At 43.1% G+C, this 27,551-nt stretch overlaps 1 protein-coding gene across 2 annotated transcripts; it reads right to left on the bottom strand.

The window, feature by feature from the left end:
* Positions 1-233: 233 nt before the first annotated feature.
* On the bottom strand, positions 234-6,948 carry LOC102517471 (cytochrome b-c1 complex subunit Rieske, mitochondrial). 2 transcript variants are annotated; one of them, XM_032486239.1, is made up of 3 exons: positions 6,817-6,948; positions 6,651-6,759; positions 234-2,856 (listed from the first exon to the last, which is right to left on the bottom strand). In XM_032486239.1, exons 1-3 carry the CDS (start codon positions 6,862-6,864, stop codon positions 2,246-2,248), a joined length of 768 nt encoding a protein of 255 aa, XP_032342130.1. In that variant the 5' UTR covers positions 6,865-6,948; the 3' UTR covers positions 234-2,245. The 2 variants fall into 2 exon arrangements, with proteins under 2 accessions (XP_032342130.1, XP_006186832.2); XM_006186770.3 differs by having other exon boundaries at positions 6,651-6,922.
* Positions 6,949-27,551: the final 20,603 nt, after the last annotated feature.

The raw sequence follows: 27,551 nt of genomic DNA, 5'->3' as shown, positions 1-27,551 counted from the left end.
CAGGGTTCCACGGTTAGGCAATGGCAGAGCCAGAAAACCCTAAATTCTAATCTAGTACTTTAATTACACACCTCCACATGCAACCCACAGCTGCCAAACTCAAGCAGCTAGCAACTGTGCATATATTGGAAGCTCAGCAGCTTCAATTATGTACAAAAGAACAAAACTACTTTTTGATGTAGGATGACAAGAGACCCAAACTTGCTGGGTTCTCAGAATTCATGCAATAACGCTTCAAAGTCTCCACTCCAGGTTTAATTCACCTTCAAAAAGTTGCATTTTTATCACACCACTAGGTAATAATTTTACAAATGTAAAATATATACCAGCAAAGTTCCTTATATTAGTGTATCCTGAAGAAGTTATGAATAGCTCCTGGTGCCATTTTTAAAAGAAAGTAGCAACTTAGAATTCAACCTCAAAATGTCAGCTACTTAATAGCTATTCAAGTTGTGGGCAACTGGCACCATTAACAAGTAGCATGAGTAGAGAAAAAAGTGTTAAGATGATTTTAAAGTGTAAGATGATTTTCATGAGTACTAGAAAAACAGAATCTTCACCACAATGATAAACAAGCAAAATGTCCAACTTCTCTAGGCTTCATGATATAATCACGGGGGGAATACTTCACGTAAGATGCTCCAAATATTAATACCAAATACTACATACATATATTGCTCATACACAATGAAACAATTTCCCTACTTTTAAATTAAACAACACTAACTTTTCCTTGGTAATCTATATATGCTCAAAAGATCAGAAAGTCCTCCATTTAAAGTGGAGCACAGATCAAAAAGTAGTAAATTAGCCATGTTTGGCATGTTTGGTCTCAGATTTCTACCTAAATATTTGAACCTAAATGTCATTTTATGGAGACAGAACAAAATACTATTGTTAGGTGTCCCATTTATCATACCTGCTAACTTTCTTCCTAGAATAGTAAAAACGAACCAAAGACTAGTATCAAAAGCCTAGAAACTTTGGTATTTTCTTTTTTGATATACTTAGCTACTGATTTCAAGAATGGAAGACTGGAAGGTCAGTTCTCTTTGGCAGACCTAATCATTTAGTCTTTGTTTACTATTTTACAAATGCATGTGTGATCTCACGAGGACACAGTGGAGTACATTATTAACTCACCCCTAAAACAGCATTTAGGGCAAGACAAACCAATTAAGGTAGCTTTGATTCTCAACAAAGCACAGAGCCCACTCCTAGGTCCCAGGAAGAATATCACCTTATTTCACCTGTGTAACTAGAAGCAAGAGGCAGAAAGGTGTTAATTCTGGTATGTCTCTCTAAACCCACTCTCACTTCACAGTGAGAAGTGGTGACTACAAGTCTAAGTGGAAGAAACACCTCAAATGTAATCATCAAAGAAACAAAACCAGCAGGATCATTTTCACAGGAAAACAGTATTAAGTCTCAGGTGCACTATCCTCTGCTTCTTGACAGAGTGGATGCAGGAGCTTTGGGGGGGCACGAATACCCACACCAGATGAAGGAAATAACAAGAGAGGCACTTCCATCTTGGAAAGCCTCCCTCGGGAAATATCCCACACCAAATGCCTCTTAAAACTAAAGAATTCTAATTATTAGCTTATTTCCATTGACTAGTAAAATTTCCTGGCTTGCCATACAGGCAGGAAATCAGCTACAGCTGAGAACGAACTCTCAGAGCAGCTAACACCTCATTCAGGACTCTTTCCCATAGATCATTCCAACATCATCATACAGTTGGCGTGGGGTGTGGGGGGTGGGGGTGTCCCCCCACACAGCCAGGTATGCAAAAGAACAGAAAGGAAACTTGGATACTACTGTTTCTACCAATGCCAAAAATGTCTCCCAGGTCCTGAAGATGACTAGCTAATTCTACCTCATCTTAAACATGAGCTCTGTAGAATCTGCGTTCCTGACATAAAGGGAAATAAATGAGAAAGTCAATTACAGATTTCACAAATATCTTGTACACCAGTCTGTAATTTTAATCAGAATTAACTATCAAAGACATTGCACCTTTAAAGTCTCTGACTGAGCATAACAATGTTCAACAGTGGCTTTATTAGGTGAATGCTTGAAAGTATTGAACATTAAACTCAATTTACTTCACATGTTTGCAAATACATTATTGGCAATTCTTAAATATTTCAAATCAACTACAAGTACAGAAGGCTTGTTCTCAAATAACTCTTCTGAGGTGACATGAAGACTGAAAAGAAGCCAATGACTCGAGTCCAGGTCTCTAACCAACAATCACCATATCATCACTGGTGAACTCATATGTGGGAACTTCAAGGTTGAGAGGTGCAGGCCCCTTCCTGATCCTGCCAGATGCATCATAGTGTGACCCATGGCAAGGGCAGTAATAACCACCAAAATCTCCTGCATTTGCAATGGGTACACAACCAAGATGAGTGCAAACACCTATCAAGATAACCCATTCAGGTTTCTTCACTCGTTCTAAATCATGCTGTGGGTCCCTCAACTGGGACACTTCAACTGCGGCTTCCTGGTCAATTTCCTTCTTGGTTCTATGGCGCACAAACAGGGGTTTGCCTCTCCATTTGAAAGCCATGTTCTTGCCCTCTGGAATATCGGATAACTTGATTTCGATTTTCGACATGGCCAATACATCAGCAGAAGCACTCATGCTGGAAACGAACTGGGAGACGACATTCTTGGCAGCGTATGCAACACCCACAGTAGTAGTTGCAGTTATCAAATAGGAGAAACCTTTTCTAGCCTCACTGCTCTCTTTAGAAGACTTCGTACTATCTAACACTTCAGCACGACGGTAGTCAGAGAAGTCAGGCACTCTGATGTCCGTATGGGAAAAACGAACAGAAGCAGGGACTGCAAGATAAACAGAAGGTTAAAACACACAATTAGATGAGTACCCTGAAAGGGGCATACATCCAGAAATAGGACTTGATGAATTCACAAGCAGAAATCAAATTATAAAAACGTGAAATATGGAACTCACTGGTCTCAGAAATGGTCAAGTTGGCAGTGCCAGCAAAATCAAGTCAACCACTACCTATCATAATGGTATGAAATCATAAGATAATATGTACAAACTGAATTCCTCCTGATTGAACACTGCTGATTCAGGACTCATCACAGTTCAGTGCATCAAGTTTAAAAAGTTAAATAGCACTGTAAACAGCAATATTTTAAGTCCCCCCAAACTCAACCTAAGACAACCTGTGCAATTATGCCAAGTATCTCCCATATTCTGTGGATTAGAAGAGACCCTAAACCTCATCTAGTCCACCTGTTCAACTGATGTGTGACCATCTAACTAAACCAAATATCTAACTTTATTTCCATCTACCTGCTCTCCGAAAGAACTACTAAAAATTCATAAAACACAAATTACAAAACATTCTGTAAACAGGATAACATAGTTGTAGAAAACTTAAGAGATTTGGACTTTGGGGTATAAATTCAAGTAAAACCACTAATGGGCAGAAAAGGACACACTTACCAGAATACATAGCTATCAAAATCAAGTAAATCTCCACAAAACCCAATTATTTCAATATAGTATGGGGAAAAAGCAAATTGTTCAGTGAAGGGCAACAGCATCTCTAAGAGTTGAGGCATTATCTTTCTTTTTTTACTGCCATGGATCTCTCAACTGGGATGGTACTACAGCAGGCCATAAATACGCCAGATTCATTTATGTCAAATGAATATTTAATAAGCAAATAACTACTGTTTATACAGTATTCTGGATATAAGCAGTTATTTTAAACAAAAGGTATGTTCTTCTATCTCATAACCATTTTTAAATGCCTGACAAAAAATTATGCTATTGGTATCACATTTATGTATGTTTCAGGAAACAAATCTCTGTACACTGTATATTCATTTTAGGAAATCTGCCAAAGGTTTCCTTTTAAGAAAAGTGGACATTAAAAATACCCCACATTCAGAAAATGTAGTTTTCAAAAGAAAAATGTACTTATAAAATATATTTTCATATAAGTTGTAATTCTCCTTGACCTATTGGCTGTCTCATCCTAACATACAGTCAAACATTACAGGAAGGAATACATTTCACATGGTTCTCAAGGTTAGTAACTTGATGGAAGCCATAAGTATTCATAAACAATGGTAAAACTATCAAAATTGCTCTACAGTTTTCTGACTAACCAACATTTTTTGGAGGGGACCAGGACACAGATAGTGACCATCTGAGATTCACAACTATGGCAAAGTGACATTATTATCACACACTACTCTACTTCTACTCAATGCTAATCTATCAGGGTAGATGGGGATTTGGGATCAAATATGAATTACTTTCCCTTAGCACTGTCTGGGATTATACAGGAAAGATGTATCATACCTACAAGATGAAGGAAATTCTACATTAAAAACCGTTATCTACAACCCTTAACCATATTACAGTACACAAGGAAATGTACAGGAACACTAAACAGAATGTATTTGACATTATCACCAGAGATGCACTGGCAAAAGAAATCCAGTTGTCTACTCCCATTCTATCTAGCAGTTACACTTTATATTGAGCTACACCATCAAGAACACTGGGAAATTAAAGTGCCATATTGCAAAAATCATTCTTTAAATAATTTACATGAACTGTATCAGGTGTGACTTTCAGTAGCAAAGATTTAGGTCCAAAGCAAAATCAGGTACTTATAGAAATATCATTTAGAAACAGAAACTTTAACACATTATAACAAAACAGGATTTTTCATTTCGTTTTGTTTTGTTTAAGGTGAGCTCTAATGTGTCACAATTCAGGGATCTTTTCCTGATCCAACTGCCCCTTCCCACACCCACTACTAACCATCTTTCCAAAAACCATCGATACAGGAGATTTTAATGAATTTAAGCAACAAGCTGAAGGCATGGTGACAGAAAAGAGGTTTCCTTTATGTTTCTAAATTATTTACCAGTTCTTGGAAAAGTTCAAGTAAGCCTCTGACTTTTAGAAGAAACTTGGTAGAGTCTGACAAATTCCAAGATACTTTTCACCTTTGTTATCTAAATGTTCTCCTCCCTTTTGTTTTTCACCTCCAGGTCCAAAGAATTGGCTTGAGCAGTTTCTCCAAAACCCACAGGTGCCCCATTAAAAAATTGCCACTTTACTCATTCACAATTATTTTGCACCAACTATACGCAAAATCTGAGGTTGTGCGAGATAGAAAAGTAAAGGAGATATTTTCTACACCTTGGAACTCAAGGTCAGAGGAATCACCAGTAAATGCAATAGAGTGTTAAGTGTTATGTGCTATAAAACATAAAGGAATCAGCAAATACAAAATTTTATTGACCTGATCGTGAATTGAGATTGAAAGGATAGGTTAAGACTTGTAAATGTGGAAAACTGAGTGGGAGGATCATTTAAAAAGTAGAGAATAGGGGGAATGAAGGCAAAATAAAAAGGGTAGGCTAGGGGCAACGTGGTCAGCAGGGAAGGCAAAGGTTACCAATTCAACTGTCAGTAAGGCCAAGCAGGAGGCAACAATGAATCAAGTAGGCCTGATGAAGACTGTGATGAACTGGAAAAGCACTTGCTCCAACTAAGTGGGGCAGCCAATGCACAGCACACTAGACTTCTCTCAGGTGGATACTAAAGCCCAGTGTTGCCAACTATAAACATTCCAAGAGACACCAGAAACCCCTCGTTTTTTAAAACTATGCAAGTTAGGCAGACTACAGGCACTTGGCCCACAGGTTGCCAATTCAGGATCTCCAAACAGAGCATAAAAAGAAAGGAAACAAAGCATCAAAGATATACTAGGATCTGCTGACAGAGCGTGTATAATACACTCGAGAGAGAGTTTATGGCTGTCAGTCTTCAAATCCATGCACTATCACATACACAATGCGTAACCTTGTGCAAGTCACTTCACCTCTTGTTATGTTTTATCATCTGTAAAATGGAAGTATCATCATTCTCTAGGGCCTATTGCTCGTTTAGAGGCTGAAATTCATTACCATGTGAAAGCCCTTTGGCCCAATGCCTGAAAACACTGCTGTTACTCTACACTATAAATGACCTTGGGGCCTGTAGTTTCTTTTTTTCTTTTTTGGATTCAGGGTGATGAAAGTGAAGGACATTAAAGGATCGGCAGTAGTGACGGGGACAACTTTACAAATATTAAAAGCAGTTCCATTTTTTTTTTAGAATTTATAAAGTGCCCCCAAAACGTGTTAATGGCTTAACGTAGAATTTGTCCATCTGAACCTTACGATATAACCTACGAATTTGGTATCATCATTAATTCATTTCATCTATGAGGGAAAACGTTTAGAAATTTGCCCAAAGGCAAACGACCTGTAAGCAGCAAAATCTCTAAGACTTTGCTAGAAATCGGACCCCAAAGTTCTTGAACTTAGCCGTTGAAGTACAAAATCTGCTCTGGCGGCCACTTGAGATCACATAATGCGGCGGCGCCCGAGCACAGGTGAGGACACCGAGGCCCGGGCAGGTACAAAAGCCTGCCCAAGGTCGACCCAGCCCGGCAGGCAACCCAATCCCTAAACAGGGCTCCGCTCCATTCCCGCAGACCCCCGCCCTCCTGGCCTGCTTCCTGGGCCCAGGGCCGGAAGGAGCAAGAAAAGAGGGACCCCCTCAGCCCCAGGTCGCGCCCCTCAGCCCCGCTCACCATTGAGGCCCACAGAGGCGACCAATGGGCGGCCCGCGGCCTGGCCACTCAGCGACTCCAGGCACAGGAAGGGCCGCTTCGCGTCCAGCACTGGAGACTCCGGGGTGGCGGGCACCGCGGCCTGCACCAGGGGCCGCAGGGCGCCCGCCACCCCGCGGGACGTGGCCGACAGGACGGGCGCAAACGGGCCCGAGCGAGCGGCGACCGACAACATGGCGACAGCAGCTCCAAAACCCAAGCCGGTCACAGGGACGACCTTCCGCCCGCGGCGCAGGCGCGAAGAGGCGCCGGAGGCGCGGGGCGCGTGACGTCAGCGCGCCGGCCGAAGAGGCACCTCCCCTCCTCCGCTGCGTCAGAGGCGGGGCGAGGCCGGGCCGGCGGGAGAAGGTGCGGCTCCGCGCGTTAGCTCCGGATGTGCAGTGGCCTGTGCAGCGGGATCTGCCCCGAGAAGAGGGGCAAAGGCGGGCCTCTGGGAATGTACGTGGGCCGATTTTGCATCCGTTGGGGCAAAAACCTCATCTGTGGGGACCTAGGGATGAGAATAAATTATCATAATAGTTTAGGGATAATAATAGTTCCTAACATGTGCAAATATGTTTATGTTTATATAATTTGGTCGGGTGTGATATAAAACGCAGAGCAGAACCTAACATAGTAATTGCTATGTGTTTACTATAAAGATTACTATCATTATCTAACTAAAAACTTGAAAACAATTTTAAATGTCCAGAGACTTATGTGCAAATAATGGTAATGATGACGGCTTATGTTTATTCAGCATTCACTTTACTATGTATTAGATTTTGTGCTTTACCTTCATTCTTTCATTTATAGTCAAGGTCCTTAGAGCTACTGTTTTAGCAATGAGGAAACAGAGGTTTAGAGGGATTATGTGCCCGGGACAGGATAGCCAGCAAGCTGTGACGTGGGGGAGTCTGTCTTCTGAGTGTGTGCTCTTAACCATTGACACAGTTTCCACAAGTGAGATTTTAGGGGATGAGGAATAGGTCCCTAAATCAGTTTCTATCACATGCTGAGCAAAGTTTTACTTCTCTTTAAATCCTTCTGATTACACCAAAGAGAAAGTCCCAGATTAGTGTTAGTATATCTTTGATTCGTCTCAAGACTTGCTCATCTCCCCTTCAACAGAATAGGCCTTGAATTCAAAGCCCTTAGCAGGTAGTTGAATCTAGAGAGGAGGTAAGAATAGTTTATTTTCATATTTATTTTCTAACCATACTGATTTTCCAGTGACGATTGATAAAGTTTATTTTACACTTATTTAGGTAAAAACTGAGTTAATTTAAATATTAAGTAAATATTAATACAAGCAGCACACAGAGTTGGCAGAATTGGGATGGTGGTGCATGTATGAACCAATGAGGTTTCTCTGCTCTGTGCTGTGATGGGCTTTGTGACCTAGGCAAGTTTCCTAACCCTTCTGTGCCACAGTTTCCTCACTTGTAAAACGGGGGTGGTAATGATGCCATCTGGGAGGATTAAATGCACTAGTAAGTGAGAAGTGCCCGCGAGAGGCCTGGTGCATACTAAGCACCAGGTGAGAGTTTGCTGGTATTGTTTTAATCTGACATGTCACCTGCCTCCTCTGAGAAGCCTTCCTTTGATTTCTGCTGACTCATTTATGTTCCTCTCCAGGTCCACAGCATACTGACTACTTCCTCCTGGGCCCTCCTCTGGGACTAGGTCTCGGCCTTTCTTATTGCCCCAAGGACTGGGCTGTACTTTCAAGGTTAGAACTGGCCTCCTCAGGGACCACCCTGACTCAGTTAGCCTCAGGGCAGGCACTGGGTTCACCCCAGCACCAACCCTAGTGATAAAAGCAGACCTTTCCAGAGCAGCTACCACACACCATGCCTAGTTGGAGTGCTTTACAGAAAATAGCACACTTAACATCACAGCAGTCCTCTGAGATGAGGGTAAGAGTAAGTGAAGGATAAATAAGGAAGGAAGGAGCCTTCACAAGATGAGCAGAGTGGGAATTGTTATGTCTAGACAATCACAGTTCAATCCCAGTTCTGCCATTCACAAGCTAAGATGATTTATATATAACCTCTGTGTGTGCCTCAGTTCTTCTGTAAAATGAGAAGAATAATAGTATCTGCCTCCAAAGGGTCATTTTAAGGATTAAGTGGATTAAAACATATAAAGTGAATAGAACTGTGCCTGGCAAGTGTGTGAATGTTTATAATAACGATAAAAATAACTCTTTAAATTTTCTAGATGCAGAAAGTAAATTTTGAGATTCACATAAGACAAATGACCTACCCAAAGACACATTGGGTTTTTTTTTCAGTTTTAATGAGGTATAATTGACACATAAGGAGTGTAAGTTCAAGGAGTAAAACCTGTTGATTTGATACACTTATATATTGCAACATGATTACCACCATAGCTAGCTAATATCTAAATCACCTCGTATAATTATTACCATATCTTTTTTGTGGTGAGAACACTTAAGATCTACTCTCTTAGCAACTTTCAAGTATATAATACACTATTACTAATTATAATCGTCATGCTGTACAAGAGATCCCCAGAACTAGAAGTCTCTACCCTTGACCAACATCTCCCCGTTCCCTCCAGTCTCCAGCCCCTGGTAGCCACCACTCTACTCTTGGTTTCTGTGAGTTCTGCTTTTTCAGATTCCACATAAAGTGAGATCATACAGTGTTTGTCTTTCTCTATCTGAATGAGCACCATGCCTTCAAGTTTCATCCATGCTGTCCCAGACGGTGGGATTTCCTTCTTTCTCAGGGCTGAATAATATTCCATTGGATGTATGTACCACATCTTCCTTATCAGTTCACCCTTTGATGGACACTTAGGTTGTTTCTATGTCTTGGCTAGTATGAATAATGCTGTAATGGACATGGGAGTGCCCATGTGCCTTCGAGATACTGTTTTCATTTCTGTTTGATATATACCCAGACATGGGATTGCTGGGTCATATGATAGTTCTATTTTTTATTTTTTGAGGAATCTCCATACATACTGTTTTCCATAGTGACTGTACTAATTTACATTCCCATCAACAGTGCACAGATTTCCCTTTTCTCCACATCCTCACCAACACTTACCTCTTGTCTTTTTAACGATAGCCATTCTAACAAGTGTGAGGTGACACTTGTAGTTTTGATTTGCATTTCCCTGATTAATGATGTTGAGCATGTTTTCATATTGACCACTGGTGTGTCTTCTTTGAAAAAAATGTCAATTCAGAACCTCTGCTCATTTTTAATTGGATTGTTTATTTTAGTGCTATTGAGTTATATGAGTTTTTGTATATTTTGAATGTTAATTCCTTATCAGATATATGATTTCCAAATATCTTCTCTCATTCCGGTGGTTGCCTTTTCATTTTGTTGATGGTTTCTTTGCTGTGCAAAACTTTTTAGTTTGACATAGTTATTAATTTTGCTTTTGTTGCTTGTGCTTTCAGTGTTGTATCCAAAAAATTGTTGCCAAGACCAGTAACAAGGAGCTTCTCCCCTATTTTTTTTGTGTTTTTTTTTTCCACAGGTTTTGTTTCTATGTTTAAGTTTTTAACTCATTTTGAGTTAATTTTTGTGAGTGGTCTAAGATAGGAGTCCAATTTCGTTTTACTGGTTATCCAGTTATCCAGTGGTTATCCAGTTTTCCCAACAGCATATACTGAAGACACTACCCTTTCCTCCATTTAGTATTCTCAGCTCCCTTGTCAAGTATTAGTTGACTGTATGTGCAAAGGTTTATTTCTGGGTTCTCAATTCATTTCAGTCTTCTTAAATTTGCCAAGATTTGTTTTATGATCTTTTATATAATGTAAGCTGAAGAATGGTCCACGTGTGCTGCTGCTGTTGGATGGAACGTTCTATATATGTCTGTTAGGTTCATTTGGTCTAAAGTTTGGTTCAAGTCGAACATCTCCGTGTTGTTTTCCTCTCTGGATGATCTGTATATTGTTGAAAGTGAGGTATTGAATTCCTCTACTATTATTGTATTTATTGTCTTCTCTCCTTTCAGAGCTGTTAGTTTTGCTTCCTATATTTCATTGCACTGATGGAGAGTGCATATATATTTATAATTGTCAGATATTCTTGATGAATTGACCCCTTTATTATTATATAATAACCTTTTTTGTCTCATTACTATTTTTGGCTTAAAGTCTATTTTGTTGGTATTGAGTCTAGCTACCCCTTCTTTCTTTGGGTTCCCATTTGCATGGAATATCTTTTTCCATCCCTTCACTTGGGCCTGTGTGTGCCTTTTAGCTGAAGTGAGCTTCTGGTAGGCAGCATGTATTTGGACCATGTTTTTGTTGTTTTTAATCTATCTAGCCACTCTATGTCTTTTGATTGAGGAATTCAATCCATTTACATTTTGTGTAATTATTAATAAGTAAAAACTTACTAATGTCGTTTTATTGTTTTTTAGCTATTTTGTCATTCCCTTGTTCCTTTCTTCTCTCTTGCTGCTTTCCTTTTTGAACTGATGATTTTCCATAGTGTTATGTTTTTACTTTTTTAAAAAATTGAAATGTAATCAATTTACAATGTTCTGTTCATTTCTGGTGTACAGCATGGTGATTCAATCTCATATATATATATAGATATATATCTTGTCTTCCTAAAACACTATGCTCATTGTACCTTAAAGAAATATTGCCTTACATACATTCCTTTTTCTCCTTCTTTCCTAAATAGTTGCCTTTCAGTGCTGCAACCATTAAATCCTACAGCATAACCAATAACTTGCATATGAAGTAAAAAGGAATGCTATGAAAGGAGAGTGCTCTTGTCTTGTACAGTCGATTCTGTTATTAAAGATCTATGCATCTTTACAATCCTCTACTTAAACTGGTATTTTCAAACAATACGAAGCTATTTTTTTTTTTAACATTTTAGTATCTGGTCTTTACGTGGAAGACTAAATTCATGCTTATAGCTAAATGCAGTCTTTGCAAACTAAATTTAAGATGCCACATTTTAGAAATTTACATATCAATGTTTCTACAGTATTGTTTGCTAATTTTCAAATAAAGTTCTGATCAGTTGGTGGGGGAAGTGCAAAGAAATGCAACAGATTTCTGTATGTTAATCTTGTATCCTGCTACCTTGCTGAATTTGTTTATCAGCTCTATTAGTTTTTGTGTGAAGCCTTTAGGATTTTCTATATATAATATCATGTCATCTGCATATAGTGATAATTTTACCTCTTTTCTTCCAGTTTGGATCCCTTTTATTTCTTTTTATTATCTGATTGCTATGGCTAGTGTAGTGTTATGTTTTGATTCCCTTCTTTTTATCTTTTGTGAACCTGCTGTGGTTTTTGCTTTGTAGTTACTATGAGGCATATATTATATTATATTATATTATATTATATTATATTATATTATATTATATACTTATTTGTTTATAAAATAGTTTTATGCTTGTAACAATTTAACTTTAATCACATACAAAAACTCTACCTTTTTACTTTTCCCTTTTATGATTTTGATGCCACAATTTATATCTTTTTAAATGTGTGTCCATTAACAGATTATTGGAGCTATAACTGCTTTTAATACTTTTGTCTTTTAACTTCTGTAGTAAAGTAGTTAACACACTACCATATTACAGTTGAGAGTATTCTGAATCTGACTATAATCTGACTATAATCTGACTATATACTTAACCTTTACCAGTGTGTTAGACATTTTCATATTACAAGTTAGCATCCTTTCATTTCAGCTTGAAGGACTCCTTCCAGCATTTCTTGTAAGGCATGTCTGGTAGGGATGAATTCCCTTATGTTTTGTTTATCAGGGATAGTCTTCATCTCATCTTCATTTCTGAAGGACAGTTTTGCTGGATATGGTATTCTTGGTTGGCAGAGAGTTTCAGCACGTTGAATATATCATCACATTCTCTCCTGGCAGAAAGGTCTGTGCTGAGAAATCCGCTGATAGCCTAATGGGGGTTCCCATGTATAAGGTTTTGTTTTTGTTTTTGTTTTTGTTTTTGTTTCTCTTGCTGCTTTTGAAATTCTCTTTGTCTTTGATCTGAGACAGTTTTATTATTAAGTGTCTTGGAGAAGATTGTTTTGGATGGTTTGAGGGGTAGTCTATTAGCTTCATGAACTGGATGTCTGAATCTCTCCCCAGATTTGGGAAGTTCTCAGCCATTATTTCCTTAAGTAAACTTTCTACCCCTTTCTCCCTCTCATCTCCTTCTGGGATTCCAATGATGCATACATTGTTTCTTTTTATGGCATTCAGTAGTTCTGTGGGCTTCCTTCATTCTTTTTAATTTGTGCTCCTTTGATTGGATAATTTCAGTTGATCTGTCTTGCAGCTCATTGATAACAGCATGTCTGCTGTTGAAACTCTATTCAGCTCTTCAGTTCAGTCATTTTATACTTTAGCTGCAAAATTTTTGTTGGGTTCCTTTTTATGTTTTCTCTGTGTTTGTTGAACTTCTCGTTTTATTCTTGTTTTCCTGGTATTATTAAATAGCTTATTTATCTTCTCTTGTAGTTCTCTGGGCATCTGTAGAACAATCATTTTGAGTATTTTGTTGGGCAGTTCCTGGGTCTCCATTTCTTTGGGGCCAGTTACTGAAGGTTCCTTTGTGGAGTTATGTTTCCCTGATTCTTGGTGATCCCTGTTGGCCTTTTATAGGTGTCTATGCGTTTGTAGAAGCAGCCCCCTCTTCCAGACTTTACAGATTTGATTTCAATAAAGGAGGACTTTTTTATCTGAGTGGGGTATGCTGGATCATGCTGTGCCCTGGGTCTGATGCTGTAGGGCACCAGGTGTGGGGCATGTGACAGCACTGGGTCTGGAGGTGCGTGTTGTCTCTTTGGCTCAGGAGTCCAGAAGCATCAACAACTGTGTGGTCCTTGGTGAGCACTGTGAGGGTCACGGTGGCTGCAAGTGCTGATGAAGTTCTCATCAGTGGCTCCTCCAGGTATAGCAGGTAGGCACCATGGCAGGCAGCAGTGGTGCCCAAAGCCCAGAATCCAGTGTGCACACACTGGTCTGCAGTGGCCAGCTGTAGGTGCCTACGTAGTGGCCGGGGCCACTTGCAGAAACACACATAGTGATGGGGCCCAAGGCAGGCAGCAAGGGCCAGGGCCAACTGTGGGCTCATTGGCAGGTGCCAGGGCCCTGGCTGTTGGCACCCTCTCCTGTGGCTGCACTGTCTCCCCCTAGGCATGCACACTGCTGAGAGGCCAGTGATGGCATCAGACCACTAGTGTGCAGTGCACACCTGGAGGGGCTGTCGCCTAGCACATGCATGGTGGTGGATGTCAGCCACAGGGCTGGCATCTTGCCCTTGCACAGCCTCAGAGGCCTGAGCTGGCTGCCAATCCAGTTCCTGGGCTCCAAAGGGGGTGAGGCGGGTGAGGGTGGGAGGGACTCAGGCAGCTGGCATCATCAAAGGCAAATCCCTGTGAGGCAAAAGCTGATGAAATCCTCAGGGGGCCCACGGCAGCTGTGCTGGCCATTCACTTCTTCAGTGGTGAAATCCACCAGGGTCGTCTGTGGAGCAGGTCACTGTGGGCCAGGACCACTCCTGCTGCATGGCTGATGTTGGTAGCCCCAACTTTTCTCTGTGTGTCTCCACTTGGCCAGTCAGTGTGGGGAAACTGAAGCGGGACATTTTTGCAGTGCCCCGAGAGCCTGGGGGAGCCAGTGCTTCCCTGTACTCTTCCTTTCCTAGCAAGGAGAACTCTTGTCTAGCTGGGACGTTCCCTCGTGGCACTGAGCAGTGCTGGCTTGAGACGAAGCTTGCTTTCTTCTCGGGTTTTTGGTTCCACTGTCTTGCTAAAGTTTCTTAAGTGGACTCCAGCGCTCCCCCAGAACCGTGTTTGTTCGCAGATCACTGTCTAATTGCTGATCTTTGTGGGGCGGACAGAGACTGGCTTCCCCTGTGTTGCCATTTTGATGACACCACTTCTCCGAAGACACATCACTGATAAGTAAAAGCCATTTGTCCTGGATTCCAGGCCAGTGTTGCAGCAGGGAGAAGGGTAACTGAGGCTGGCTGTTTGTCCTCTCTTGGAGGATGGAGCCTAGAATCCAGGAGTGGCAGGCATATTGGAAGTCGACTCTATGGAGACCAGTCTGAGAACTACTTGGTAGCTGGTTTTTTTTTTTTTTTTTTTTTTTTTAAACTAAAGAGGCTATGATCTTTCACGTGCTGCATGTTGAGAGGCACTTGGTTTGCATACCAGTTCTGCCCGCTTATTTCTGTGTGACGTTGGGCAACCCTGAGCTTCAAATTCCTCATCTATAAAACAGGGATAAAAATAAGATCGCTGTGAGGATGAAAAGAAACAATGCACATAAAGTACTTAATGTTTGGTATACAACAAGCACATAATAATTTTTTTTTCTTTGGAAATTGGGAGAGGTGGAGGAATAGCTGTGGGCTTGGGAACATAAATGTTTGGTGAGCTTCTCAATTCCCAGGAACTCTGAAAAGCAAAGTGTATATAAGAATAAGGCAGGAGGAGGCATGACACAAAGCCTTCCTTTTAACAAATGGATAGTTTGTTTAAATCAGAAGTCAGAGTTCAGAGGTCGTAGACTGGAGACTCACTCTCTCCCCGACTCAGTTCTGCCCAGAGACCTATTGGTATGGCATTCTCAGTAATAGAAAAGTGAGAATTATTTGCTAGCATTTACAAATTGTGAGTATTTCCACATGCATGCTGTTGTAGACAGACTGGCGGCCCCCTAAAGATGCCCATGGAACTGCGAATATGTTACCTTACATGGCAGAGGGACTTGGCAGGTGTCAATAATGATCTTGAGGTGGGAAAATTATCCTGGATTCCCTGGGTAGGCCCAGTGTAGTCACAGGGTTCTTACCAGAGAAAAGCAGGAGGTCAGAGAGGGCAGAAGATGTTATGCTGCTGACTTTGAGGATGCAGGAATGGGGCCTGGAGCCAAGGAATGCAGGCAACCTCTAGAAGCTGGAAAAGACAAGGAAACAGGTTCTTCCCTAAAGTCTCCTTCTGGTAACACAGGCCTGCTGACCCACTTTAGACTTTTGACCTCCAGAATTGTAAAATAATGAATTTGGGTTGTTTTAAGCCACTAAATTTGTGGTAATGGAAAACCAGTACACACACACATACACAAATGTTTGTCTCCTAACAACTGGAAGATCTAACCACATGAGGCCTGGATCCTCACGTGGAAAAAGACTGGGAAAGTCCTCGCTTGCTGATCTGGGTTCTTTCCCATCCTGCCCGCTTAATTCAGTTACATTGCACAGCTATCTGCTGAGGCCTCGGGGTGTGGGACGCCAGGTTCACACAGTTCCATGAACAAACCTGAGCCTTTGCCAATAGCAGTGGGATGCCAGCAAGCAGAGGGATCTCCCAGTCCCAAGTCTGCGAGTCTTATTCCGAGATACTTCCTGTCCCCTGCAGTTTTGATGCTTCCATGTGGGCAAGGGGTGTATGATTGGAGCCAGAGAGGGGAGTGTGTTCTAAGGTGACTGTACTAGGATTCTCCAAAGATGGTCCTCCAACGTATTTATAACACGGCAGTTCTGCATATGATCCTGGATAATGTGCAAAGCTAGTGAGAAGCCTTTGGCCCTGCCTCTGGGGACATGCCTCCTCAGCCCCTTTCATCTCATCTTCTGCCCAACCGTAAGGCAATCAGCCTCCCTGCTTAAGGGCCCCACGTCTGTCTCCTGTTTCCACACCATTACCCTGGGAAATGCCTGGCTTCCCGTGTCCAGCTCCAGTTGCTGTGAGTTTCAGCCTCTCCTCTCAGCCCACATGCCTCGCTTGAGCAGTGAGACATGAAGACTGACAGCCACCTGAGAACTGCACAGCCTGTCCCGGAGTTAAGCCATTTAAAATGCATTTCTGTTCCATAAAATCCGTTTCCGTAATTCTGTGCCCCTACTTCTTTGAAAGATGGTAACCCTAGGGAGGAGAAGAAATTAGCCAGGGAGGAGAAGTTCAGACGTGGTAATGTTAATCGCTCGTTCCTTTAACACATTAGTCACATTCATTAAGTATGATTAATTTTCAGACTTGGTTGAAAACCATATCAGTTTCCCTATCAGCCACACATCCATCTCTTGCCAAACAAGCTACTACAGTGGCACCAAATAGTACCCCCTTTTTTACACCCTGATTGTATTACATGTGCCCTGAAAAATTGTCAGGTTAACTGAACTCATTTGTGTAGAATATTTGCCAAGAGCCTGGGCTCCAGAATCAGGCTGCCAAGGTTTGGTCCCAATTCTTCTACTTGCTGCCTGAGTCACTTGGGCAAGTTTCTGAACTCTCTGAGCCTCAGTTTCCTCATCTGAGAATGTAAGTAAGAATATCTATCCCAGAGGTTTGTTGTCAAGATGAAATGAGGCTTGGGGATTGCTCAGTGTGTTGATATTGTTATTAAGGACCTTTGGAGTATTATTCACTCATCGATACAAAAGATTTTATCCAGTGATTTCATATGCCAGACAGTGTTGTGTGCCCACTGCTGGCAGTGCAGCAGTGAACAAAATAAATAAATGTGTCTGGCTTTGGGACCTCACATTCTAGTAGGGGGAGATAGATGACAAATACACACACATGACATGCCAGATGGTGATGTGTTCTATGGGGAACAGAAAGCGGGACAAGGGGAAGGGAGTACCGAGACGGTGGGAGAAGGTCAAAGGGATCTCAGAGATCACCTAGTTCAACATATTGAGGGAGATATGTACCTTGGGAAAAATATGCTTCAGGTATCCACCGAATGAGTGTTGAGAACCTACTAGGTGCCAGGCCGTGACCTGGACGGGCTCCCAGCTTTCAGGGGGAGGCAGCCAAGCTGTGAGCCCGGGTGTGTGACACACAATGAGAAGGTGACCGTAGATAGCCAGGCCAAGACCACGTGGTAAAGGAGCAGAGGCTTCGCAGTGCAGTGTGATGAAGCGGGAGGGCTCAGAGAAAGCTGCCCTGAGAAAGCGGATGTAAGCCTGGCCACGAAGATGCGGGGGGACATCAGCAGCAGAAGAGCAGGTGTATCAGGTCCTGCCTGTATCCCCTCCTCGGACTCCGAGTGCCAGCCCCTGAATCTGTCTGCCTGAAGTCTCGTCCCTGCCCACACTGTGAGCCAGAAGTGCAAGAGAATAACCAGCCCAGCCCACTCCCAGCTGTGGCTGACAGCCCCTCACTTTGCATGGGTCCCTCTGAGAGTGTGTCCTACGCTGCCCCCCCAGCCTGCCCCCGTGGGCTGCAGCCGCAGTATCCTGCGATGATACCTGTGTGATAACACGGCCCTCACTGGCTGCCTTCCCCTCGCCTCACTTCCTCCTTCCTCTGCTGGTGTTCCCTCCACCTCCCAGACAAACAGCCTGTTCTCTGCTTGCTGTCTCGGGCTCTGCTTCTGTGGGAAGTTGGGCTCACAGAGGGGACCTCACGTGCCCAGAGTTGGGATAGGAGGCGGGTGGTTTCAAGTGGGCAGAACAGAAACTCAGTGGGAGGAGAGGGTCTTGGATGTGGGGACTGGGACCTTTATGTGTTTTCTGTTGTATAACAAATACCACAAACTTAGCTGCTCAAAAAGTGCCTGTTTTATATTCTCTCAGTTTCTGTGGGGCTGGGGTCTGGGCGCTGCTAAGTTGAGACCTCTGCTCCAGTTCCCACCGGCTGTGATCAAGGCATCCACCAAGGCCGTGATCTCACGTGAGGTCCGGAGCCCTCTTCTAGGCTCTCAGGGTGTTGGCAGAAGCTAGTTCCTTGTAGTTGTGGGACTGAGACCATCAGCAATTAGAGGCCACCGCAGTTCCCTGCCATGTGGCCTGCTCCACAACACAGCAGTTATTCCTTCAGGAGGGGACTCTCCCTCCTTGCATCTCTCTGAAGTCTTCTGTCTCTGAACTCTAAACCGTCTTTGACATGAGTTCAACTGATTAGGTCAGGCCCACCCGCACTCAAAGGGAGGGCATTGTACGGGGCATTTACATCAGCGGTGGGAATCCTGGGGGCCATCTAAGAATTCTGCCTACCCCAGCACCTCATTGTGAAGAGCCTTGCACACTGCATTGAGAAGCCTGGGCTTTCTTTCTCCAGGAATGGGAGCCACGAGGACCAGTGAGCTAGGAAGCAGTGTGGAGACAGTGATGCCCCATTGCCCAGCTGCTTGCTTTGAGCTCTGCAATGACTCCAGGAGAATACAGTGTGGAAGGCGAGCACTTGACATATGGTTCACTTTGTCTTCCAAACAGCCATCATTCTTGCTTCATATTAGGGCTTCCTCCCCACTCCTGAAAGATTGGAGAGAACCCTGATAGAGACAGGTCTGGGATAAGCAGTTCTGATGGAGAATTGCGCATTTTCTGGAGGGAAGGGAGTATTTAGAGACATGAGGGTAAGTTGAAGAGGTGTGCCTCTGAAAACCCTTGGGCAACCTGTGGAGGGCAAAGAGGATGCTCTTGTAGAGAGTATCCCTCCTCCCACTCCTCCTCCCTCTGCCCCAGTGGTATCACAGCTCTGTACTTTTGGTCATCTTGCCCCCAAGGATGAAGTTCTGAACCCACCCAGCTTAGACTCAACTCAAAACCTCTGTGAAGCTTTACCCATTACTCAGGAGAAGCTGTTTCCTGGATCCCATGTTTGCAGAAAGACTCAGCAGAGGCCCCTTCGTCCTGCAGAGGACTCAGTTCCTTGAGTCTCCAAGACATCCCTGGGAGTCCCTGAGGACTTGAAAATGAACTAGAAAGGCAGGAAGGAGGCTTACGCCCACACAGGATCCCTGCAGAATCTGCACACACAGTTTGTCATTATTTCTCTTTCATACTGATGCTCAGAAAACATGAGAAGTTAAATCCAACCACCTAGTTTGTCCAGCATTGCCACTGGAATAATAAATTTATAGGTTAAATAAGAATTTTGGGGGGTACTCATTTCAAAATTGGTGGACACAGGGAAGCAGTTTGTAAAGTGCTTGGTATTTAATTTATATTCCAAAGTAATCATGAAGGCAGCACCCATCTGTAATTCCAAAGGTCCTTTTATCCCTGAGTCTTAAAAGCACTTTCCCAGGCATACTAGGAATAAAAATAAGTTGCAAAACCTCCATGAAAAAAATTAAGGTTAAAACACAATTTTGAAGCACCACTTGAGTTTGTCCATTTACCTGTTTTATAAATACACTCACCTATTTTTCTTACTGTTAGAAGAAGCAGATAGCTAGATATGAGCTGAGAAATGGGGACACAGGACAAATGGCAGAAACGGGGCAAAAAAGGAGAGGCATGAGCCAAATGCAGGAAACTCTGCATCATGTAAACAACACGGGTCCCTGGGCAGAGACAGAAAAGCGGGAACCTCTGGGCTGATAAGCGATCACACATTTGGGGGTGACAAGTGGCCTGAAGGCATACAAAGAAAGGTGCTAAAAAGCAACAATGTAACCTTTTGCTCATCATGCCCTCATTACGATAAAATTAGCCTTGCAGATTAGAAGTACCTGTCATGCACCAATGCCAGGACACTTCTGATCCAGACTAAGGACAAAAATCCCTTCTCCCTTTGGGAAGGTGGAGTTGGGATGAAAATCAAGGAATATGACCCAAAACCCTTTCCTCCCCAATGATATTCTACTCATTCATTTTTACACTCAGTGTAACCAGCTTGCCAAAGACACCCATGGCAGCCACTCACCTGAGCCTGCCTGCTCTTCCCTGGAAAGTGTACTGTCCATCCCTTAATCAATCCCTACTTTACTTTCTTAACCCCCGTGTCTTGTCTCTGAAATCTTTCTGTGACAAGATAAGAACCTAATCACTGGCAACATCACAATTCTTTTTCACAAAAGAAAGAACCACACAACAGAATGAAATGGCAAACCTCCGGCATCTTGAGAAAAGCCCAAGATGAATTATACCTGCCTTCTGTGTCTAGGGGATGGTAATTAAACCAGATAGCCCGTAACAAGGTGTGCTGATTAATAGATTATTTGATTACCAAGTATAACTATACCTGCATCGATACAATCACCTAAATGTTCTAAGTTAGAAATTGTACAATAAAATATAACTGAAAGGTAATAAAGATTGGTAGTTTTAATTGCAAAGAATGATTAATTGATCATTCAGATTGTATTGATCTACAGCTTATTCAATTCTTTGCAATTTGATTTGTCAAATTTGAGTCCAAATAACTGATAATCTGTCCTATTAATGGTAGAGCTAGAAGGGACAGGAATGATGGAAGACGAAAGGCTGGGACCACGGACCTGGTGGCTCTGCACGGAAGGGCTGAGCTCTTCTAATGCCCCTGCACTGGGCCTCTGTGGGTGAGCACCTGGCCCACCACTTGTCCTCTCACTCGTCCCTCTCCTTGCACAAGCTCCACGTGCCCCAGGAATCCCTGGTGACACGAGAAGGCAGACCTGGGGACATGTCCAACCTCCACCTCTCATTCCATGTCTTTGTCTCCTTGCCTCAGTTTTCCCACAGCAAAATGGAGGTAAGAGGAATGAGTATATCACGCCAAGAGGGGACCACCATTCACTCCGCACAGCCTCTCAAAGTGCTGGTTGTGCACTGATTAGCATTTTACCACCACCATTCCTACCACCAGCCTCTGTCCCCTGGATGCCTGGAGGAGGCATTCTCGATGCCCCCATTGGTGCTGAAAACCTGGTCTCTGAACCCCAATAGCCAAATTGAGACTCGAAGGCAGGGTTTTGGGAGAATTAGAAAAAGACAGTTTTATTGCTTTGCTGAGCAAAGGGGAGTCATAACAGGTTCATGCCTTAGAGACTATGAATCCATCTTGGGTTTGGGGTCCTGAGGTTTTATAGAAAAACCAGATGGAACAGAAAGGTGACAGCAATCAGGGTGTTTTCTGGAGTTCTGTATTCTTCTTAATCTTGATGAATCCACCTGGCGTCACAGAGAAATTCCGGAGGGTCTGTTCATTTCTCTGAGGCTGTCAGCCCATGATCACCTTCCTGGAACACAGCTTCTGTGTTAAAGGACGAGCTATTCTAGGTAAAGCATGCATAGGGAGTGGAGAGCATAATGGAAGGGTCGGGGGCTGTCTAGTTGAGCAGGTGAAGCAGAGAGAGGGAGTTTCTCAGGGAAAAGAGAAAAACAAGTTGCAAGAATTTTAAGTCAGAATGAATTAGCAAGTATCTTTAGCATCAGGCAAGCCGCCTTTTTAAGTTAGCTTCCTACTCTATCACCATCAGTCTCCAAGACACCAGCCTACGTTCTCCTCTGCATCACTTCCACTAAATAAACTTCTTCCGGTGTGGAAGAAGTCCTGAACCCTTTTGTTTCCCCCACAGAAGTGTTGCTCCATCCACAGCTGCAGAAGAATGACCGAAATCCTCCTATTCAATCTATAACAGCACTTTGTGAACACAGATGGAGCCCAAGACATTTGTGCCGGTGGAAGGGAAGTCAGCAAATGCTGATTTTCTTGAGCTCCAGAGACTGGAGACAGAAACTGGCACGTGGGGGAAGCGGGAGCCCCGAGGTGCCCTGGGGTGGGGACAACAGGGAAGGAAAGGAGGGCACGACAGACCACGTGGGCCCTCTGGTGAGAGGATAAGGCAGGCCCTGAGGATGGAGCCTCTGATTCCTGATGGTGGAGTGAACTTGCTGGTACCCAAGCACTGGACAGAAGCCTCTGCTGAGGGAGCACTGGTTTCCCTTCCAGCTCCTGAAGCAAGAAGCGTCCCTGATTTGCCCTGCAAGAGACAGGTGCACTCACAGACCTCTTCCCGGGAGTAGGGTGTGAACACCTGAAGGTTCTAGAGGTCAAGTCTTATGTTCCCTGCACCCAGGCCCCAGCTGAGACTCTCCATCTCCTTTCCTTGGAACATGGCGAGGTCACATACTCTGCCAGACACTAACCTCTTCCCAGCACTTTTGTGAAAAGAAAACGCAGATCCTAAGAGAACCTGTGACACCAGAAGACAGAGACCACAGGAGCTCTGGGCTTTAGTCAGGTAGATGGTGCTGGAGACAGCAGATCTGGCCTTAGAGCTCAGCCCACCGAGGGAGTGAGGGCAGCTCCCTTGCCCCCTGGGAGACCTGTCCAAGGACCCTTATATCCTTCGTGGATGGGGTTCTGCAGAAGCCCTCATAGCCCAAAGCTTTTGACACATTCACTCCCGTTTGCAGGAACATGTCCAGGCAAGTGCATGCAGATGAGAGTGTCAAGGTATTTTTGTCACAGTGTTGTTTGTGACAGTGAAAAATTATCCTCAGACTTAATGCAGAATTGGTTAGAGTGGGGCACATTTATAAAATGACTTAAAAGTTACATTGTAGATCCATGTTTAATGAGATGGTAAATGATATTCAGTGTGTTAAGTGAAAAAAGCAGCATATAAATCAGGACGTTTTTGTTAAATATGTGTGTAGAGGATGTGTGTCTATAAATGTCCGTTTTTATAAATAAAAAAGGTCTAGCAAGGTGCACATCAAATGTCAATGATCATCTTTGGATGGTGGCATAATTTTTATATTTTTATATTTTATATAATATATAATCATATAATTATAATATACATAATATACTGTATATTTTAATATCATATTTATTTGGGGGGGGTAACCAGGTTTACTTATTAATTTTTTTAGAGGAGGTACTGGGGATTGAACCCAGGACCTCCTTCATACTAAGCATGTGCTCTACCACTGAGCTATACCCTCCCCCTCACATCTTACATATTTTAACTTGCTCTTATTTTCTTATTATCTGACTTTTTTACATTGAGTTTATATTATTTTTATTTTAAAAAAAACTAACTCCATTTGGAAGTGATAAAAAAGCAAATCTCACTTGCTCTGTCTTGACTGCATGAGGACAAGAGGACAGGGAGGAATCCTGTGCAAAGGGCCGAGGGCTCAGAGAGGGAAGCGGCTTAGAAGTCTTGCCCGGCTGCTTCACCTGCGCCTCCAGGCCCCGCCCACTGCTCTGACTCCGCCTCTCCCGCTGCCGCCTGCCCCCAGTGATGCTCCTGCTTCCCTGGGCACCTTGCTGTCCTCTGACATGCCAGCGCCACTGCAGCCTCCGAGCCTTTGCTCCAGCCGCCCCGCTGCCTGATACACTTCACTCCCCACGTCTTCACACAGTGGGGCTCCTTTCTGTCACATTGTTCTCAGGTTCAGTATCATGCCCTTGAAGTCTTCCGTTAATGCCCAGTTTAAACTGGCCCTCTCCGCCTCCACACCCCGTGTCATTCTCAGTCTCTCCATCCATTTTATTTCCTTGATGTACTCATCACCATTTGAAATGACCATGCTTTTCTTTGCCTTCTCATTTATAGTTTATTTATTTTCACTACTGTGGACAACGAATGGTGTCTGCTATGACCAGATTAGGACCTTTAAAGACACTAAATATGGATTCCTGCCTGCCCTCCCTCATGAAATCCAAAATAAAAACAATACCTCATGTTAAGAGAAAAAAAAATACTATATATATCACTCCTATGTGGAATCTAAAAAAAAAAAAAGAAGACAAATGAACTTAAATATAAAACCGAAACAGACTCACAGGCATGGAATACAAACTTGTGGTTGCCAGGAGGGAGAGGGGTGGGAAGGGATAGACTGGGAGTTCGAGATTTGTAGATACTGACAGGTATATATAGAATAGACAAACAACTTTATAGTGCATAGCACAGGGAAATATATTCAAGATCTTGTGGTAGCTCACGGTGAAAAAGAATATGAAAATGAATATATGTATATTTATGTATGACTGAGAAATGTACACCAGAGATTGACTATAACTCAATAAAATTTTTTTAAAAATTTTAAAAAAACAATACATCATTTTAGCAAAAGAGAATGTGACAATGAATGTATCTATCTTCATGTATAACTGAAAAACTGTGCTCTACACTGGAATATGACATAACATTGTAAAATGACTATCACTTAATAAAAAAAGTTTAAAAAACAAAACAAACAAACAAAAAAACAATACCTCATTTTACTATAAGGAACTCCAATGGTTCCTCAGTTTTACCATATCTTGTCTGATCACCACGGTGTCCCCACAAGAATATATGGCTTGTCACACTATGTTCAGTGAATACACATTGAATGAATGACTGCATGTCTCCTGAGCCTTGGAGAAGAAGAGAGAAGACAGAAGAGGGCTACCTCAGAGAGGAAAGGGTCCCAGACTACTGGGCAGGTAAAAATACTAGCAGGCATGTGGCAGTAAGAAGAAACCCTCAGTCCCCAACAGAGCGGGAATCACCCCGAAGTGGACCCCTGGAACAGCCACATCAGGAAGCACCCATCCCACCCAGGCACTAAAAGCCATTTTCTAAACCTGGGAGAATCTTAACTTGTCAACCTATTAGGTAAAACTATTTTTAAAGATGGAACAGGAAGAAGTAATCCTTTCCCACTGATACCATAACACTAACTTACGGCACAGTGTGATTTATTTTTTATGACCGAGTTATAAATTGTTGAAAATAAAAGTTTCGAATGGAAATGTTGACATAATAATCTTATCTACGGCAACATGAATAACCAACCACAACCATTATTATGGAGTCTTCCGTTCATGTTTGCTGTTTTTGAAAGTTCAACTTGCTCAACGTGTTCATCTTTAAACTGTGAGTTAAAAAGTAATTTGCATGAACACAGATAACACTGTATCAGTTCAGTGGCATTATGAATTAATTAGCTGCAATCCACAACCGTCCTTTCCATCTCTTTTATCTATAGCTTATTCTTGCTATGTTACACCTTTTCGGATATTAAGTGCTAAACATGCTTGCTTCTTAAAAAGGTTAATTATCCAAGACAGGTACCTTATCTAAAGGCCATATATTCTATTTCTCTGGCATCTTGGATTTAGGTATTTACAAACAGTGGGAAGTTAATCAGTCCAATTTTCTTCCCTTCTATGCCGCAGCAGGGTCCTTCTCTTATTTCTGTTAGTGCTCAGTGGGTCTCTGTTTCTGATTCTGGTGAGTAAACATCTTCAGCCTGGGACCACCCAACTCTCATCACCTTGACTGGGAGTGAGCATGGGACAATCAGGGGAGCCAGAGAGGCCAAATCCAGCCCCAGCCCTGCTACACCTGGGGCAGCGCATGGGCTCTGGGTTCCTTTGGCCCAGAAAGTGTTGGAAAAGTGGAATTGTTGGCCAATATTTTAAAATTTGGAGGTTTCACACACACACACACACACACACACACACACACACACACACACACACACACACACACACGATCAGATATTGGTATATCTTGAGAAACCAGGAAGCTGAGCAGTGGTACCAGCATTCCTAAGAGGTCCCTCCTCAGACAAACCTGAACTCTAGGGCTTCCCCACAGTCCCCACCAGTACCTGTTGACCTCTGGAAACAAACAGCTTGAGTGCTGGTTGTCATTTGTCACCTGATATGGGGCCCATTTGAAATACTTGTGTTACCTGCCTGTCTCCTCTAACTGGAAGGAACATTTTATGAGAGGGCAAGGCGACACCTCCATGGGACCAGGGAGTGAATCCACTCACTGTAAAGTCCAGGGAGGCCGGCTTCCAGTGATTAATTCAACCACCCAAAGACAATTCACAAAAGGAAGAGCATTTCAGAGTGGTAGCAATTGAAAAATAAATAGGGAGATGGGAGGGAGAGGCCTGGTGGTGGGAGTGAGGTCTGCTCACATCAGATGATCAGCAAGGGCTTCTCTGTGATGGTGGCATGTGAGCACAGACCAGATGAGGTGGCGCAGGAAGAGGCAGGGCAGGGGGGCAGAGTATGTTCAAAGGTCTTGAAGTGGGAATAATGCTGGCCTATCATAGGGTCTACAGGGTGGTGGGCTTTAGCGACCTTGCACAAAATGAGAACAGAAAAGTGAACAAGGCCTGATCAGGCAAGGGCATCGTCAGCCTCAATTCGCCCAAGAGCAGAGCCTAAACAGACATTTATGGGCAGGTACTTGATCTGGGAGTAAGACCCCCAGGGATCTGGAATGAGGGAGAAGGGAGTGAAACGGGAAGAAGAAAAGTCAATACAAAGATGCATTTTTGAGTGGATCCCTGTTGTGGGGATCAGGAGCCTTATCAAATGGCAATGTAGAGGACAGCAGAGGAAAGCATTTACTCAGCGGCTTCCATTCCCCATGGGTCAAGTGTAGCGCCCCCAGGCAGTAACTTCTCAGAACTTCTGGGTTTAATATGCATAGCTGTCACGCATATTCCTGGGTGTCTAACGTCTCAGAATTAGAGAAATCCTGGTGCCCCAACAAGAGATACAGCTGGTGAGTGAGGTGTTGTCAGAATGCATCCACGTGATGCTGGTGAGAGCTGGTGTGAAATTCTGCTCTACCTCAACTGCTGAAACAAGGGATGCGGCTGAGAGGATGTGAAATGGTGCTAAAAGAGGCTCACCGTGGTAACAGCATGATGGAAACCCCCTCATCTTCCCAACACCAAATCCACCAGCCTCCTCTTTCTGCCTCATCAGTTTCTCCCTCTGCCTTTGGCCATAGTACCCGCATTCATGGATGACCCAGCAAGCCAACTGATGAGGCAGAAAGAGGAGGTAAGAGGGAATGGGACCCTTTGACTGCACAGAGATACATCAACTTTACTAACAGGAGAGAAAGTGGAGTATGAGTACAGATAAAAGGAGATATACGCGCACATATACCTACTGGGCTTTGTTGTAAAAAGTAGTCTGAGGTCAATAATGTTTGAAAAATCCTATCTAAGAGGCTCGAATGTTGCCTGCAGTCTCCTTTATCTTGCTGAGGCCCCCAGCTGCCCACATGAGAAAAGCAGACTAAGTGGAACTGATGTGATGGGATCCCTTAAAAATCAGGCAGAGCCAAGGGGAGGCCCCCATGCGAGCACTGTCAACGGCAAATGCCAGAATGGCAAAGGCCACTCATTCTCAGCCAAG

Source organism: Camelus ferus, chromosome 9, assembly GCF_009834535.1.
Source record: "Camelus ferus isolate YT-003-E chromosome 9, BCGSAC_Cfer_1.0, whole genome shotgun sequence".
NCBI lineage: Eukaryota > Metazoa > Chordata > Mammalia > Artiodactyla > Camelidae > Camelus > Camelus ferus.
This window is presented reverse-complemented; position numbering and strand designations above follow the sequence as displayed.